Genomic DNA, 16,963 nt, shown 5'->3' on the forward strand with positions numbered 1-16,963 from the left:
ATTTGCTAATCACCAGCTGGTAACTGATTTACAAGGCGGGAAAGACAGGAGGACTCTTGAATCATGGCCACTTACAAGTAAGATGGAATGTGTACTGGCTTTAAGCCTTGTCTGCTGGCATTCAGATGTTGCTGCCAGGGGAAAGACTTGATGATGGCAAAGAGCCTATGTGCTATCTTTGGTGCGTTTGTCCGATGTCATCAGCATTGTTCTTGACCCTCACTTTGGTTTAACAATTAAGACCTGCTAAGTAGAATATACCACTTCAGTGATATATGTGTGCCTCCCTGTTTATTTGTCCACCTGCCTGTCCATTCATCTATCCATCTGTCCATCTATCCATCCATCCATCCATCCATCCATCCATCCATCTATGCATCCATCCATGCAATGAATACTGGGGTTAAGCCATCAATGAATGGACTAGAATTAACCTCTGAAAGCATTGTTTACAATTGGGGCTGGCAATCTTTTTCTGTAAACGAACAGATGGTAAATATTTTAGGTTTGCGGACCATACTGTCTCTGTTGGAACTAGTCAGATCTGCTGTTGTAGGGTAGAAACAGCCATAGACACTGTGTAAATCAATGGCATGGTTGTGAGCCAATGAAATGCTGTTTACAAAAAAATGAACTTGCAGCTATAGTTAGCCCACCCCTCATTTAGACAGTGGAAGTATCTGACTCAACTTAGTTTGGGAGCTACACAAAAACTTTTAAAGAAGTGTATTAATGCTTATAAGTTTTCTAACACTGCTTTATTTTCCAGGTTTGTTAGCTTAATTATTGTGTATTTTGGGATTTATCTAAAAAAGTAATTTTATAGATTTTACTGTTTTCTTTTTTATTTAAACATATTAATCATTTAAATGATATTCAGCTCTCACTGACACTGATTATATAAATGTCATTGGATTGGAAATCTACAAAAAAACAAGGAATAAAATTCACCACTGTATCACCCGTAAAGCACCCATTACATTTAATAGTTTTTACTTATAAACATGATTTTAAAAACTACTTTGACATGGAAATATGGTCAAGATATATTGATGAGTGAAAAAAATGCAGATTGTAGAAGAGTTCTGAGCAGTGTGTACAATGTGATTCTATTTGTAAAAAGAAAAAATATTATATATGCATACACTAACATATGGTAAATATCTGAATAGATATGGAATCAGTTCTTAGTTTTCAAGCAAATGAAATCAACTCTCCAATATAAGCAGAAGAAATTTATTGAAGGATAATAAATTACTCACAGATTTCTGGAGTCCCTGAGAATCAGGTTTAGAGGCCATGTATCTAGAAGCAATACCCCCCAAATAACTGGTTCTGCAAAGAGGCCCTGGCAACTGTCAGTCTGAATCCTTGATACTACTAAGCCTAGATGCCGGATTTGCCTCCACTGTTAGCAGTATTCCAGAATGAATTGTAGACAGTTACTGCTCTTCTGTGTCATCAGCTTCCAATTCAGAGTCTGCTGTGGGTGCATTGGATTGCCAGAGCCCAAGTTTTGTGCCCTGGCTGCAGAGGAACCTTAGTGGGGAAGCATGTGGAACTCACTTCTGTAGTGGACAAAGGGCCCTGCCTCCTAAGGCAGGGGATTTACCAAATGTAGGAAGAGGATTCAGAATCTTGGATGCCAGAAAGAATGAGAGCTGTCTACAGCAGACACCTGGGAAATTGTTAGCATTAGTTACTTCTGGACGGTGGAGTTGGAAGGGCTAACTGGGAGCCTTCCAGAGGGAGGCTTTTACTTTAATTTTACTCTTCTGTCCTTTTTGAGTATACATATATAATAAAAAAGTCCATGGGGAAAATGAACAAAAGGGAACAACAGTTTTTTCCAGCATTTCCACTGATAATATTTTCACATAAGAACTCAAGAATGGCTAGGCGTGATGGCTCACGCCTGTAATCCCAGCACTTTGGGAGCCTTGCGGGGTGGATCACCTGAGGTCAGGAGTTCGAGATCAGCCTGGACAACATGTTGAAACCCTGTCTCTACCAAAAATACAAAAATTAGCAGAGTGTGGTGGTGCGTGCCTGTAATCCCAGCTACTTGGGAGTCTGAGAATCACTTGAACCCAGGAGGCAGAGGTTGCAGTGAGCTAAGATTGTGCCACTCCACTCCAGCCTGGGTGACAGAGTGAGACTCTGTCTCAAAAAAAAAAAAGGCCAGGCACATGCCTGTAATCCCAGCATTTTGGGAGGCCGAGGTGGGTGGATCATTTGAGGTCAGGAGTTCAAGATAGCCTCGCCAACATGGTGAAACTCTCTACTAAAAATACAAACTCTACTAAAAATACAAAATTTAGCCTGGCGGTAGTGGTGTGCACCTGTAATCCCAGCTACTCGGGAGGCTGAGGCAGGAGAATCATTTGAGCCTGGGAGGCGGAGGTTGCAGATCACACCACCGCACTCCGGCCTGGGTGACAGAGTGAGACTCTGTCTCAAAAAAAAAGAACTAAAGAAGGCTTCTCAGCATAACTGGGCAGTTTTATCAACTTTGTACTCAATTTTATTTTGAAATTCAGTTTATAATTTTCTCCCAGATTCAGTCATATCTATATAACTTGATTGGGCAGAGAAGTTCATAAAATGGTTTTCTCTCAGATACCAGTGGCTTCCTTTTGGCTTGGTAGAGCTGATTTAGTTTATCTTTTTGAGGTCTACAGTATTCAGCTTTGAAAATTAAGGTGTTGTCAGTGACTCTGATTGATGAAGTGTTCATAGATCTAAGGTGAAAAAATATAATCTACTTTAAAATTTGGCCCTACTGTTTTTTCCAAACCCCCATAAATTTGCTACTTTCTAGAAAATTGATCTGAGAACTTAATTCAGTTTAATAAAGTTTTATCACATGTAATAACAATTTTTAAGAACAATTTTAGATTTACAGAAAAAGTATGAACATAGTACAGAGTTCTTAGATACCACACACCGGGTTTGCCTTATTATTAACATCTTACATACGTGTAGGATACAATTATTATAGTTAATAAACCAATATTGATACATTCTCATGACTAATGTTCCTTCTTTATTAAGATTTCTTTAGTTTCTAAAGTTTATTTTTTTGTTCCAAGATAGCTGATATATTTTATACATTTATATTGCATTTATTCGTCTGTGCAGTAATGTCATGGAGCCATATCATAAATGCTATTTCTGTTTTAAGTAATATAGAATTTAGAGAAACAAAATATAAAGCTTTGCTACAATGAGCTTCTTAAATTATTTTATGCTCAAGTGTCACCTCAGAAAAAATGACCTTTTTTTTTTTCCTGTTCTGTATTTAGCGGAAGAGGTCCCTATAGAACCATACAACATTCCACTGTCCCAGGCCGAAGTCATACAGGAAGGGAGTGATGTTACGCTAGTTGCCTGGGGCACTCAGGTGAGTAGCATTGATCCCAACTGTTAAAACCTACGTTGTGCTTGGAAGCTCTCATTTTAAATCCTGATACATGAAAAATTGAAAACAATGTTTTCTTTATATCTCAGATTAAGTCTGGTGCTACTGATGCTAATTTCTTTTTTCCCTCAACTTTATTGGTGTGTAATTGACAAATGAAATTATATATATTCAAGGTATATATGTGATGATTTGATATATGCATACATTGTGAAATGATTACCATAATCAAATTAATTAATGGATCCATCACCACACATAGTTACTATTTTGTGTGTGGGGGTGGGGGCGAGGACACTTCAAATCTATTATTTTCCCTAGTCACTGCTGTATATTAGATCCTGAGAACTTCCTCATCTTATAACTGAAAGTCTGTGGTACTGGTTTCTGAGTGAAGGTGAGGTGTCTATATATATTAAAATGTATACGCATGTGGTGGCCATAAATATATTACAACAATGTATTGATTAGAAACACATTTCTTTTGGAATACATGTATACCCACGTTACTTTTGCTGCAAGTGGCTATAATCTTTTTCATCACATTTCCTGCCGTCTCTCATGATTACTTTGCTGATCATGTTGACCCATCCACTGGTCCAGCCTCAAAATTCCATATCTTTCTTTTTTTCCAGTGACCCTCTCTACTGATCCACTTCATTTTCCCCCAGGCTTGTTGTCACTTTGCTCTACCTCCCAGCTTTTTCTCTGGCCACGAACTCCTATCTCTTCTACTTTTCTCTCTCCTTCTTTTAAAGATATGGTCAGTTTTTATTTTTCTGTATAAAGGAAATCCTTATTTTAGGAAATTTAGGGCAACACAATATAAAGAAGATAACAAAAATAGTTTTCAATATCATAAGCTCCTACTCTCCTTTCCTTTTGATTTTTGGCATGGAGAGCTAGAGTCCTCATGGTTTCTCACCTTCCGTGGGGTAACTCTGCTGCTTGGCGAGTTGTATCCCATTGATAGTGACCTTGGTGGGTGTGGCAAACCTTTTTGCTGTCCTTCTGTCCACTTTTTAATCCACATCTCTGTTACCGTCAGCTCATGACCTTACTTCTCTTTTTAATAGGGAAGTAAGGGTATATTAGATATTAATTCACATAACTTGTTCTTCCTCTTGCTTCTAATTCTTTCCTTCTTCCCTTTGTCTTTGAAGAAGAGGTGTCTGGTTTACATACCAACCTCTGCAAATCAGTTTCAGACGGCGTTCCATTTTACCTTCTCCAGGACTGTATATTAGCTAGTCCCTCTCTCTCCTGCATCTTCAGTTTTCCATTTCTTGTTGCTCTTATTTAAAAAGTATGTCTCTCTTCACTATTTAAAGAATTCCTTTCTCCTTAAATACCATTACATCTCCCTCCTTTTAACACTGAACTTGAACAACTGTTTTCTGGTGTCTATATTTAATTTCTTAAATTCATTATATTTTTGTAGCTGTGAGTTCTATTCCCACTAATTTACTGTTTTTGTCAACATTACTGATCTTCTAGTTGTTTAAATTCAGCTCTTATTCCTGCTATGGTATGTGATACTGGCTGCTATCCCTATGAAATCTTTTCCTCTTAAGTTTCTGCAATACACTGTCTCCTGGTTTTCTTTCTAGCTCTTTAACTGTCCTTTTTATCTCCTTTTTTTCTTTCCTTCCCTCCGTTTTTCCCTCCCACCCTCCCTCTCTTTCTTCCTTCCTCTCCTCGTGGTCCATTTTTTCCTTAAATGTTGGTGATTTTTACCCTTTACTTCTCCCTCTACATGCTTTCTACCTATTCGTGTGACTTCATTTACCTTCTGCATGCCATCTTTGTAATCAGTATTTGTGGTACTGACTTCTCTCTCTAAGCACCTCTTTCCATCTGTTTTCTAGACATCTATACTTGTTATTTTCGCAGAATATGGGATTCAACATATTTAAAACAAATTTTTGAATTCTCCATGCAGATCAATTCCTGAGACTTTAAATACTATCTCTAATAGTAATGTCAGAATTCAACTAGTTTTTGAGGCTAGAACCTTTGTAGTCATTCTCTGCATATTTTTCTCTTTATTTCAGGTTCATGTGATCCGAGAGGTAGCTTCCATGGCAAAAGAAAAGCTTGAAGTGTCTTGTGAAGTCATTGATCTGAGGACTATAATACCTTGGGATGTGGACACAATTTGTAAGGTATGAATATAATGGTGATAGAATGTCATTTCTCTGAAACCTTTGGCCAAATATGTTGTATATTTGCAAATAATTCTTTTGAAATTGTGAGCTACGTGAGCATTTTCATTTGACTTAAAACTTTTAAATTTGCAGCATGAAAGAAAGTTGTATAAACAGCTTCATGCTCAAGGAAACAAATCACTATAGAATTTATTTTTCCTCCTGTAGTTTCCTTTGTTTAAAATATTACAAAACGGGATCCTTTATGCAGTCACCTTGAGTTGAGTTATGTGAGTCATAGAGCATATCAAGGATGCTGAAGGCACCTGTGTTTTTGACTTCTTATTAGTTATGGTTCAGTAAGCTAGGTTTAATTTAGTCAGGTAAATTAAGTGATTTGGCTGAATTTTCATTTATCTTCTCTCCAAAAGTAATGGGGATGGATTTTTAAAAAACATAACTCTGTATATAGTCTTAATACTGTGGATTACAGTCTAAGGGTTACGTGGAGATTCTGGCTGCTCTAATTTACAGTTTCTATCTAAGTAGCCTCATGACCTTTGGCCTGATTACATTGGTCTTGTTTTTACTCTTAAGATTTACATAGCCAGTTCCCTCTTAAGAATATAGCTTAGCTCTCATTTACTTCTTTATATCCAGTATCTTTCACACCAATGTCAAGATAATTTAAGAAGCATCTATTTTCATATTGATACAAAGAAGGTTAAGCACTCTGTTTGTAGTAGTCTTATCAAGTAAGTCTAGCTACGTGTATTGTAAATTATAGGTACCTAGTCTTAATAGATAAGTACAATAGATATATGTACGATTAATAGATACATGTACAATTACATGTAAAATTGTAGGAAACAATGACATCTATTATTTTTTCTTGATACACTCTATAGTCCTAAGACGTAGGGCATTTTATATTTACCACTTTTAAGAGCTTTGGCATTCTCATAGCTTTTACAGGCTATTTCTTGGGTTAGTTACATGAAAATAACCTGCAGATACTACTGCTGTAAAAGTGTAGCCTAGGATGTTTTTAGGTGAAGAGTGTTTTATAATTTAGTAGAAGATGTAAGATTTGTTATAGTAAATGTTTCTGAAGACTCACTTGACACCATCTAAACACTTGACATACTTAAAAATGATCCTGAGCCATTCTATTTGTAGTTGCTGTAATTAAGAGCTATATTTCAGATTGAGTTATTCATAGCTTCATGAAAATAATTTAATGCTTTTTGCAGGCATTTTCAAATCAAGTCAGACACTGGGTTTTCTTTCAAATAGCCAAATGTTCCAAATTATAGTTAAACTAGAGTTGGCTTCTTGTTTGCAACATGTATCCACCACTTATCCTGGGGTTTGTATTTTTAGTGTAGATGGTGCTTTTGTATAGGGATATGATGTTTTGTCATGGCGCAGTGCAGAGGGCATTCACATATATATGGTCAGGGCAAGCACTTTTAGAACTTTATTTATGTATCTATCTATATATATAAATAATACCTTAAACATTCAAAAAACATTTGTAGCAGCTTATGGTAAAGCACAAGTATACTAATACTTCATTTTGGCAACCGTGGAAGCAAAGAGAGGAGAGTTAGGGGCAGAAAGAAGGATGAAGTTGTTTATATTTACATCGATATCAGTTTGCTTTTGCATCACTGTATTAAATCTACTGGTTGCATCTTAGTCTGATCCTAGAATGCAGATCCATTTTCCTTAGGGCTCTATCCTACTGGGAAAGATGAAAGAGGAGACAAGCGATCTCTACTGAATGAGAAAGTGATGCATCAGACCTCTGACTTATTAGTGTCATTATTTTGTTTTGTTTTGGGATGCTTTCATCCGGTTGTGACAGTGAAAGCCAGCTTCTTGATTGCTTTGGGTCTATTTGAGACTCTCTTTATTGCTGATGATGGTACCTCTCCTGTTTTCTTTTGATGTATCAAAAGAGGTAAAGTTTTGATACTTAGCTTTTTCCTCCTAGGATTTAGAGATGATTTTAAAGAAGAGGGCCCTAAAACCAAATATGTATAAGGAAAATCAGGGTTTTTTTCCCCCCAGAGTGAAGCTTTTTTAATTCATCTTGATGAATTCTATAATAACCAAAATTTATATTATAATCTCTTTTAATTAGCTGTGTTTTATCAGTTGTTTTTGTCTTATGACTCATTATAGCCCTGAGTTTTATTCATTATGTGTCAACTAAACCCCAATATATATCTTTTGGAATGCCTGATCAAGAAAAGAAAGCATATTAAAGGCGAAAATGATTTGTTGAACACACATTATCATACTCTATACACTAAAATGCCTCTGGGACACTTGAGGAATTCATACTTCTTGCTTAATCCTTGATACATGGTTTGGAAGTTATAAACCAAAATAAATAGTTGCTCGGGGATAGAGAAAGGAGCAGAGTCTTTGAATGTTGCTCAAGGGAGTTAAAAAATTGGAGACTTAAATGGTCCTAGAAACCACAGCTAGTTTTTCCACCCAATTCTGAACTTGATATTAAAAAGCTAAGCTGGAGACTTCTGAAAAGCATAGTAGAAAATTCTTGAGTTTTGAAGTGCTTAAGAGACAGAGACCTACCCTGTGCCATGGGTGTGTGTGTGTGTGTGTGTGTGTGTGTGTGTAAGTGGATTGGCTTAAGAGAATCAGCTGTGTGAGTTCAAAGCCCTGAAATGAGTGGCACGTTGACTTATAGCTGCTTTTTAGTTGGCTACACTTGCTATTTGGTCTCAACCAGGTGTGTAGAATCCAGGTGTATAGAGCTCATATTTTGTGGGGCTGTAGTGACAAAATTGAAATTGTGAGGGGATTTAAACACATACTTGACCTTTTATTTGCCAAATTCTAAAGGTGTGACTGGTGAAAGGTAAGTAGAAAATATCTGGAAAGTGAAGCTATCACTTGATAATGAAGTAACAAAGACCAATCATACTCTCAATTGAAAGCCATGGAGAGTTAGATCTTACAATTAGAGGCAAACCAGATGTAGACCAGGTCATCTCAAACCCACAACACAGCCTCTACCCCTTTGAGTTTTTATTGAATTATGTACTTTTACTCTATCTGCCCAGCAGAGCAAGGAGTCAATCCTCTCATTATCTGGAACTTCTATAAACCAGCATTCAATAAAAAACTAAGTAGATGAAGAGACAGGAGTATTTGATCAATAACAAAGGGGAAAGAAACAATAAAAGGCAGAAGCACAGCTGATCCAGATATTGGAGTTAGCAGACAGGGACATCTTGATAGTTATGCTTAGGAACATAGAGAAAATAAGGAACAAAAGAGGTAAAGGGGGGAGAATTACCCTAGAAAGTTGTGTGTGTGTGTGTGTGTGTGTGTGTATCTACATATATGTATATGGATCAAGTAAACTTTGTGGAGCCATCAAAAAAATATATCCGACAATAAGAACTCAATGAATAGGCTTATAACATATTGGACTCAGTAGATGATAGCAATAATGAACCGGAAGTCTAGTTAATAGAAAATGTCCAGATTGAAGCACAAGTCAGAAAAGAGGATAAAACACATTTGGGATCTGGTCAAAAGATCTGTCTTATATACAATTTGAATTCCAGAAAAAGAAGAGAGAGAAAATCACTAACAATATCTAAAAAAAAATTCTCATGAAGATTTCAGAACATCATTACACAAGCTTTGTTAACTTTTAAGAAGATTATATTCAAGGAAAACCACACCTGTATGCACAATGGCATAACATGCTTAAATTGCTGACTGTGCTAGCCTACAATTCTATACTCAGTGAAAATATCTTTTTAAAATTAAGATGAAATAAAAATAGTTTAGGCAAACAGAAACTGAGAGAATTTATCGCTAGCAGGCTCTCACTAAAAGAAGGTACTGCAAGGGAGCTCCCTTCGGCAGAAGGAAAATGATTCTAAAAGAAAATATGGAGGAGAGCATACACTATAGCTTAGTATTGATTATCCAAAACAGTAGTCATAATTTTCTGTGAAAGTTTAAGTTTAGTGAAGTTTAAGTTAAATATATGGAATTGAAATGTAAGACAATAAAAACACAAAAGCTAGGGGTCTTACATGGAGTTAAAATGTTCTGTTGTTCTAGGATTATTATGAAGTGTAATGTTCTGATTAGGTTATAATCAAGGAAACAAGTTATAATCTCCAGTGTAACAACTGAAATAACAGGGAAAGAATGCATATCTAGAAAGTTAATAAGATAACTATAAATTAATAAAAATATTTGGTTAATCCAAAATAAAGAAATAAGTATGAAAAATGGATTGGTCAATAGATAACAGATGATAAGATGATATAAACCCAAATATAGAAGTAATTAAATTAAATACAAAAAGATTAAATAAATGTAGTAAAAGTCTAAGATCCTCAGACTTCATGAAAAACAACTACCACCACCACATGTAGCTTAAAAAAGGCATACTTTAAATATAAAGACATCAAAATGTTGAAAATGAAAGGATGGGAAAAGAAAGCTGGTGTAGACATACTAATTTCAAATAAAGCATTAAGGCAAAAAGGACTACTAGAAGTGAAGAGGAGCATTTCATAATGCCAAAGGGACCAGTCCACTGTAAAGATACCATAATCCTAAGTCTATTTCGTCCTTAATAACATAGTTTGAAAATAAATAAAGCCATAAACTAAACAAAACACAGAACTCAGAAGAGGTATGAACATATTCATAGTTACAGCAGGAGACTTTAAGACATCCCTCTTGGCCGGGTGCGGTGGCTCAAGCCTGCAATCCCAGCACTTTGGGAGGCCGAGGCAGGTGGATCACGAGGTCAGGAGATCGAGACCATCCTGGCTAACATGGTGGAACCCCGTCTCTACTAAAAATATAAAAAAAATTAGCTGGGCGTGGTGGCGGGCACCTGTAGTCCCAGCTACTCGGGAGGCTGAGGCAGGAGAATGGCATGAACCCAGGAGGTGGAGGTTGCAGTGAGCCGAGATCGTGCCATTGCACTCCAGCCTGGGCAACAGAGCAAGACTCCATCTCCAAAAAAAAAAAAAAAAAGGACATCCCTCTTAAATCTTGCTTAATCAAGCAGACAAAATCTTGTTAAGTGTACAGAAGATCTGAACAAAGCAATTTGTAAAGTTGTCCTAATTGTGCACCAAACTATCAATAGAATATGTAGCATTTGTCAAAATTGGCCAAATGCTGGGGCATAAATATAACCTTAAAAAATTCCAAAAGCTTGGAGTCATTGAGATTATGTTCTCTAACAATAGTGGAATTCAGTTAGAAATCAAGTGAAAGAAAAGGACAACTAGAAAAGCCTCAACTTCCTACAAATTAAGTACCTTACTCTAAATAACCGTGGATTACAGAAGAAACTCAAAAATTAGAAAAGAGATTGAACTGAATGTTAATGAAGATACAATATATCAAAAGTTTCAAGAACCAGCTTAAGCCATGCTCAGAGGAAACTTTATAGCTGTAAATGTATAAATTTAGGAAATAGGAATTAGAATTAAAAAAATTAATGATCTGAATTTCCATCTCCAGAAAGAAAATCAAACCTAGAGAAAGTAGAAGAAATGAAGTAATCAAGAGCAGAAATTACTGAAATTGAATCTGTAGAGTAGAGAAATTTAATAAAGTAAAATTTAGATCTTTGAAGAGATTAATGTAATTGATAAACTTTTAACTAATGGAAAAAATAGGGTAAAAACAAATGACAAATATTTGTTTGTATGATGAAGAGCCCACAGACAATGGTAAGACAAAGAGGATGTTATGAATAATTTTACAAATAAGTTTTGAGTAAAGTTGACAATTTCCTGGAAAAATATAAGTCATTCAACATTGATACAAGAGGAATTAGAAAATCTGAATAGTCATGATCTATTAAAAAATTAAATTTAATGTTATTAACTCTCATACAGAGAAAACCCCCGGCCTAAATGGCTTTATTGGTGAATTCTCTAAAATATAGTCCTTATGCAAACCCTTATGGAGAGTGGAATCAAAGAGAAAACTTTCAAATTCTTTTTATAAGGCCAGCATAATCTTAATATCAAACGTATTTAGGACAGTATAAGAAAGGAAAATTATAGACAGCTTTTAAAATAAATGTAGATCACATAATGTTCATAAATATTCACAAAGCAGTTGATACAATTCCTCATATTAATAGAAAACAGGAAAAAAGACCTGACTACCTTGATAATGCAAGAGAAGTATTTATTAAAATTCAATATTTATTCATGATTAAAATTTCATAGCAACCTAGAAATGGAAGTAATTATCTTACTCTGGTGAAGAGTAGTTGCAAAATGCCTGCAGCAAAAATTATAATTCCTAGTGAAATTTTGACAGCTTTCCTCTTGATATTAGGACTATCTAGGGAAAAATTTAGTGATACATATGTCAGAACTTTACACAGAAAATCACAAAATATTATTCAGGAAAATTAAAGGCCCATAAACTGAAGCATATAGCATGTTAGTGGATTGTAAGGCCAAGAAGAGCCAGAGCAATCTTGAAGAAGAACAAAACTGGAAGACTTAATTATCAAATGTTGAGATGTGTTATTAGTGCTGAGTAATTATAACATTATATAGGTATAAAAATACACAAATAGACCAGTGGAATAAAATAAGAGTCTAGAAACAGACCTGCTGGTTATCTGATTCAGGACAAAGGTGACTTTGCAATTTTGAGAGGAAAAGGTAGTTTTCTCAATAGAGGATATTGATTCATTTGGGTACTATGAAAAATAATTATATTAACTCTTACCACACAAGCCTCAATTACAGCTGAGTTGCAGATCTAATTGTGAAAGGAAAAAATAATGCTCTTGGGAGAAAGCATAGGTGAATATGTTCATGTGATCTTGTGCACTAATAAAACACTAACATTAAAAAAGGGCTGATAACATTGTGCTTCATTACATTTAAGAAAATTTATTCATCAAAAGGGCGCCAATAAGAGAGGAAATAGGTAATCTACAGATTTGGAGAAACTCAAGGAAACTTATATCTGGAAATATAAAGTACTTATACAATCAAAAAGAAAAGACCAATATCCAATAAAAATATGGGTAAAAGTCTTGAAAAGGTACACTAAGTGTTGGCAAGAATGTGGAGCAATTCAACTCTCGTAGACTATTGTTGGTAATATAAATTTGTACAACCATTTTGGAAAATTGTTTGGCAGTATCTACCTGAACCCTGTAACCTAGCAATTCCAATCCTGTATGTGTATATATGAAGAAATATACAAAAAAAAAATACAGAAGTATTCATAGGAACATTACTTCTAGTAGCCCCATACTGTAAACTGCCGAAGTACTCATCAACTAGAGAATGGATCAATAATAAGTAAGTATAATATTGTTCAGCGATGAGAATAAATGAACTAAAAATGTAATGAAATAATGTGTATTCATCTCATAAACACAAAGAAGCCAGACTCAAGTAAGTATATACTGAATGATTTATATAAAGGTAAAAAATAGACAAAACTAATTAATGGTGTTAGAAGTCAGGCTAGTGATTATCATGAGAGTGGTTAATAATTGGAAGAGTGTGTAAGGGCTGAGTTGCTGGTAACAGTTTCTTGTTCTGATTGCTGATTATTCAGGTTAAATTTTTGAAAATTGAGCAGAACACTCACTTGGTGCACCTTTTTTGTGTATATGTTAAACTTGAACAAAATTTTTAAAAAAGAAATAAAAAGAAGCACTATCTTCTGTTTAATTTTTTTCTTTTACTTCACATTGTAGTGAGCCCTTTTATGGACTCAGGGAGAGCCTTGGTGTCCTTAGCCAGGAAGAGTTTCCTTTTATCATGCAGCTCTGTCCACACCCTATGTTCAGTTTCTCCCAGCAACTCAGCTCAGCTGTCATGCTGATGTGAAACAGGAGCTCATAAGTAGGGCTGTTCTCTCCCAAGCCTTCCCAGGAGTAAGAACAGTGGTTAAGGTTATGGGCTTTAATGGACTTTCCTGCTGACATGCAGACCACATTCAAAATGAGTTAAAAAGTGAGCTGCACTGTTAACAAAGCAGTGGCCAGGCCGAATAGCTTTTGAGGTGCTGTCAAGCTTGAAAGGAAGATTTTTCTTAAATAAGGAGAAATTCAGAGAAGCTGCCTTCAAAAATAAGAACTTGATTTTGGCAGGAGAATAAACAAAATGCTTTGAAAGAAACTCAGATTCTCAAGCATCATTGTCATTTAACCTAGAATCAACTACATAACAACACTGCAAAAAAAGAACTGAAGCACAATCATTTACAAGGTCTAGGTGATTTTCTCATATCTATAGAGAAGAAAAAACTGACACTTATAATTCTGACATGTTTAAACTTTACCTGAAGATTAAATTATGCTAATTATTAAAATGTATAAGAATTTGCCTTTATACCATACAGTCTTTTTAATTTATCTTTTTCTGGTGTGTCCTGCCTCCCAGATTAAATTCCAAAGCATATCCTGCTGGCTTTGCCTACATAATATGTCCAAAATCTGACCACTGCTTGATCCTGCTCCAGACTACTAGCATTTCTCACCTGGGTTTTGGCCATAGCCACCTAACAACTGTCTTGCGCTTCTGACCTTTCCTTGCCATAGGCAGAGTTGATACTTTTAATCTGAGTCATATCATGTTCCTTCTAGTCTCAAAAGGCCTCAGTGATTTCCCATTGAGAGAGAAGTCAAATTCCTTACCATGGCCTACAAGAATTTACCTGATTTCATCGCTTTCCACCTCCCACCACCCATCCACCCTTTAGAAAATGTTCTTTCTCCAGAAAGCCCCTTCATTCACTCTGTTATTCTATCGGGGGAACCTGCCCCCAATATTTCAACATAGATTCTTTCTATTTTCCATAAGTGTTGGCCAGCTGAGAAATAAAGAGAAAGAGTACAAAGAGAGGAATTTTACAGCTGGGCCGCCGGGGGTGACATCACGTATCAGTAGAACTGTGATATCCACCTGAGCCTCAAATCAGCAAGTTTTTTATTTATTAAGGGTTTCAAAAAGGGAGGGGGTGTAAAACAGGGAGTAGGTACAAAGATCACATGCTTCAAAAGGCAAAAAGCAGAACTACTAATAAGGGTCTAACAAAGAGCACATGCTTCTGAGGGAACAGGACAAAGGGAAAAAGCAGAACTACCGATAAGGGTCCAACAAAGATCACAAGGCAAAGGGCAAAAGCAGAACTACTGATAAGGGTCTATGTTCAGCGGTGCACGTATTGTCTTGATAAGCATCTTAAACAACAGAAAACAGGGTTCGAGAGCAGAGAACCAGTCTGACCAAAAGTTTACCAGGGCGGAGTTTTTCCTCACCCTAATAAGCCTGAGGGTACTGCAGGAGACCAGGGCGTATCTCAGTCCTTATCTCAACTGCATAAGACAGACATTCCCAGAGTGGCCGTTTATAGACCTACCCCCAGGAATGCATTCCTTTCCCAGGGTATTAATATTAATATTCCTTGCTAGGAAAAGAATTTAGCGATATCTCTCCTACTTGCATGTCCGTTTATAGGCTCTCTGCAAGAAGAAAAATGTGGCTCTTTTTGCCTGACCCTGCAGGTGGTCAGACATTATGGTTGTCTTCCCTGGTTCCCTAAAAATCGCTGTTATTCTGTTCCTTTTCTGGTGCCCTGATTTCATATTGTTCAAACACACATGTTTTACAATCAATTTGTACACTTAATGCAGTTATCACAGTGGTCCTGAGGTGACATATATCCTCAGTTTACAAAGGTAACAGGATTAAGAGATTAAAGTAAAGACAGGCCTAAGAAGTTATAAAAGTATTATTTGGGAACTGATAAATGTCCATGAAATCTTCACAATTTATGTTCCTATGCTACAGCTACAGCTGGCCCCTCCATTCGGGGTCCCTGACTTCCTGCAACATCATTCTGTTAGGCACTACACAAATACCATTAAGGCCTTCCTTGACCAGCTTATTTGATACTGAATCCTATCAAGACTTTCTTTCACCTTTTCCTTCTTTCCCCTTCTCCGTAGCGATTAGCATGAGCTAAAATGTTATGTACTCTTGTTATTTACATTGTTGATCTTTCTTCCAAGTTCTATGACAGCAGAAATTTTTGTCTTTTGGTTCAAAAATTCCCAGTACCTGCAACAATGACTGTGATAGGATTGGTGCTCAATAAATACTTGCTGAAAAATAATAAATATTAGCAAGAGAAAGTTTAACAATGCTATGAAAACTGTTGTAATATTAAAATGTTTTCAATTTGGTGCTTTTTCTTATTCTTGGTGCTCATAAAAAAGTTTAAAAAGTAACTTTAGAACAGTATTCTATGAATAAATACATTAGTTTATTCTAAATTGAAATATTTATTTAAAAGTTTTAGGTTTTGCTTTGACCTTGCATTTGATTTTTCTTAATGGTTGTCTATGTTTCATAGTGGCATATAGAAATTACTTATTTGAATTCTTATTAGAATAGGAACAGTTTATCTACTTTGAAAGGCAAAGTGAAATTGACTGTACAGTAAACTTCAGTTATGCTTAATTTCTAAGAAATGAGTTTTATGGATAATTACATTTTCTGAATAGATGGGAGTTAACTATTTGTATAGCAGCTTTTAAAACTGGGTCTGTCCTGCTGAATTTCGTAGCCATCACAGCCACTGTGCACTGCTTTAGATGAGGGTTCCTTGTTCAAATACACCCTGTTACAAGATACTGTCTCCCAGTCTTCCCTCCCCCTCACTCTCTGCTCAAAGCAATCTCCTACCTTTTTGAAGTTCTTGGGAAGTGGTTTTTTTTTTTTTTAATTTTAACAAAATTAGGAAATGATAGAGAAAAGATCTTCATTTCTGTTCCCTCCGTTTTTCTCTCCAGCTCTTTTTCCTGCTTTCCATTTCTTTTCTCTTTTAAACATAGGTTATGTAGTAGAAGATGAAGACATACTCATAGAAATGAATAGTTGTTCTTTGGGTACATATTGGGCATGTCTAGTCTCAAGATATTTTAGGGGTAGTCTATCATAGGAGCAGGACAAGGCGTTAGGGGAAAGGAGCTAGAAGTAATTCAGCTGTGGCATGAGGGAGTGACTGTAGCTGGGAGGGAAGGCTCAGTGTCCTTGGACTTAGCATTCTTTCCTCCCATCCTTTCACCCCAGTTATTTCCATTCTTGCTATAGAAAACTTCATTGGGGGAACTGGATAATAGCAAGACAGGCACTAAGGCTGGCAGAGTTAGTGGGAATGGGGAGGATCAGGGAGCAGAGGTCTTCAGCAAAAAAGGAAAGGGGAAGTAGAACTGGAATGGGGAAGGAATCAAACCTCAGTAATTGGATGAAGGACCAAGTTTGTTTACTCTTTGCATTTGCACCTGGGTGTTAATCAGTAAGTATTTGTGAATGGTGCA

The 16,963-nt window shown here is 36.1% G+C and overlaps 1 protein-coding gene across 6 annotated transcripts in view; it reads left to right on the top strand.

Moving 5' to 3' along the window:
• Positions 1–16,963, top strand: part of BCKDHB (branched chain keto acid dehydrogenase E1 subunit beta) — a 252,291-nt gene that overhangs the window by 86,655 nt on the left and 148,673 nt on the right. For all 6 annotated transcript variants that reach the window (XM_054490937.2, XM_054490938.2, XM_054490936.2 and 3 more), the window contains exons 7-8: positions 3,306–3,403; positions 5,476–5,586. In XM_054490937.2, coding sequence (XP_054346912.1) covers positions 3,306–3,403; positions 5,476–5,586 — 209 coding nt within the window. The remainder of the gene's footprint in view (positions 1–3,305; positions 3,404–5,475; positions 5,587–16,963) is intronic.

This window comes from Pongo pygmaeus, chromosome 5, assembly GCF_028885625.2.
Source record: "Pongo pygmaeus isolate AG05252 chromosome 5, NHGRI_mPonPyg2-v2.0_pri, whole genome shotgun sequence".
Taxonomy (NCBI): Eukaryota; Metazoa; Chordata; class Mammalia; order Primates; family Hominidae; genus Pongo; species Pongo pygmaeus.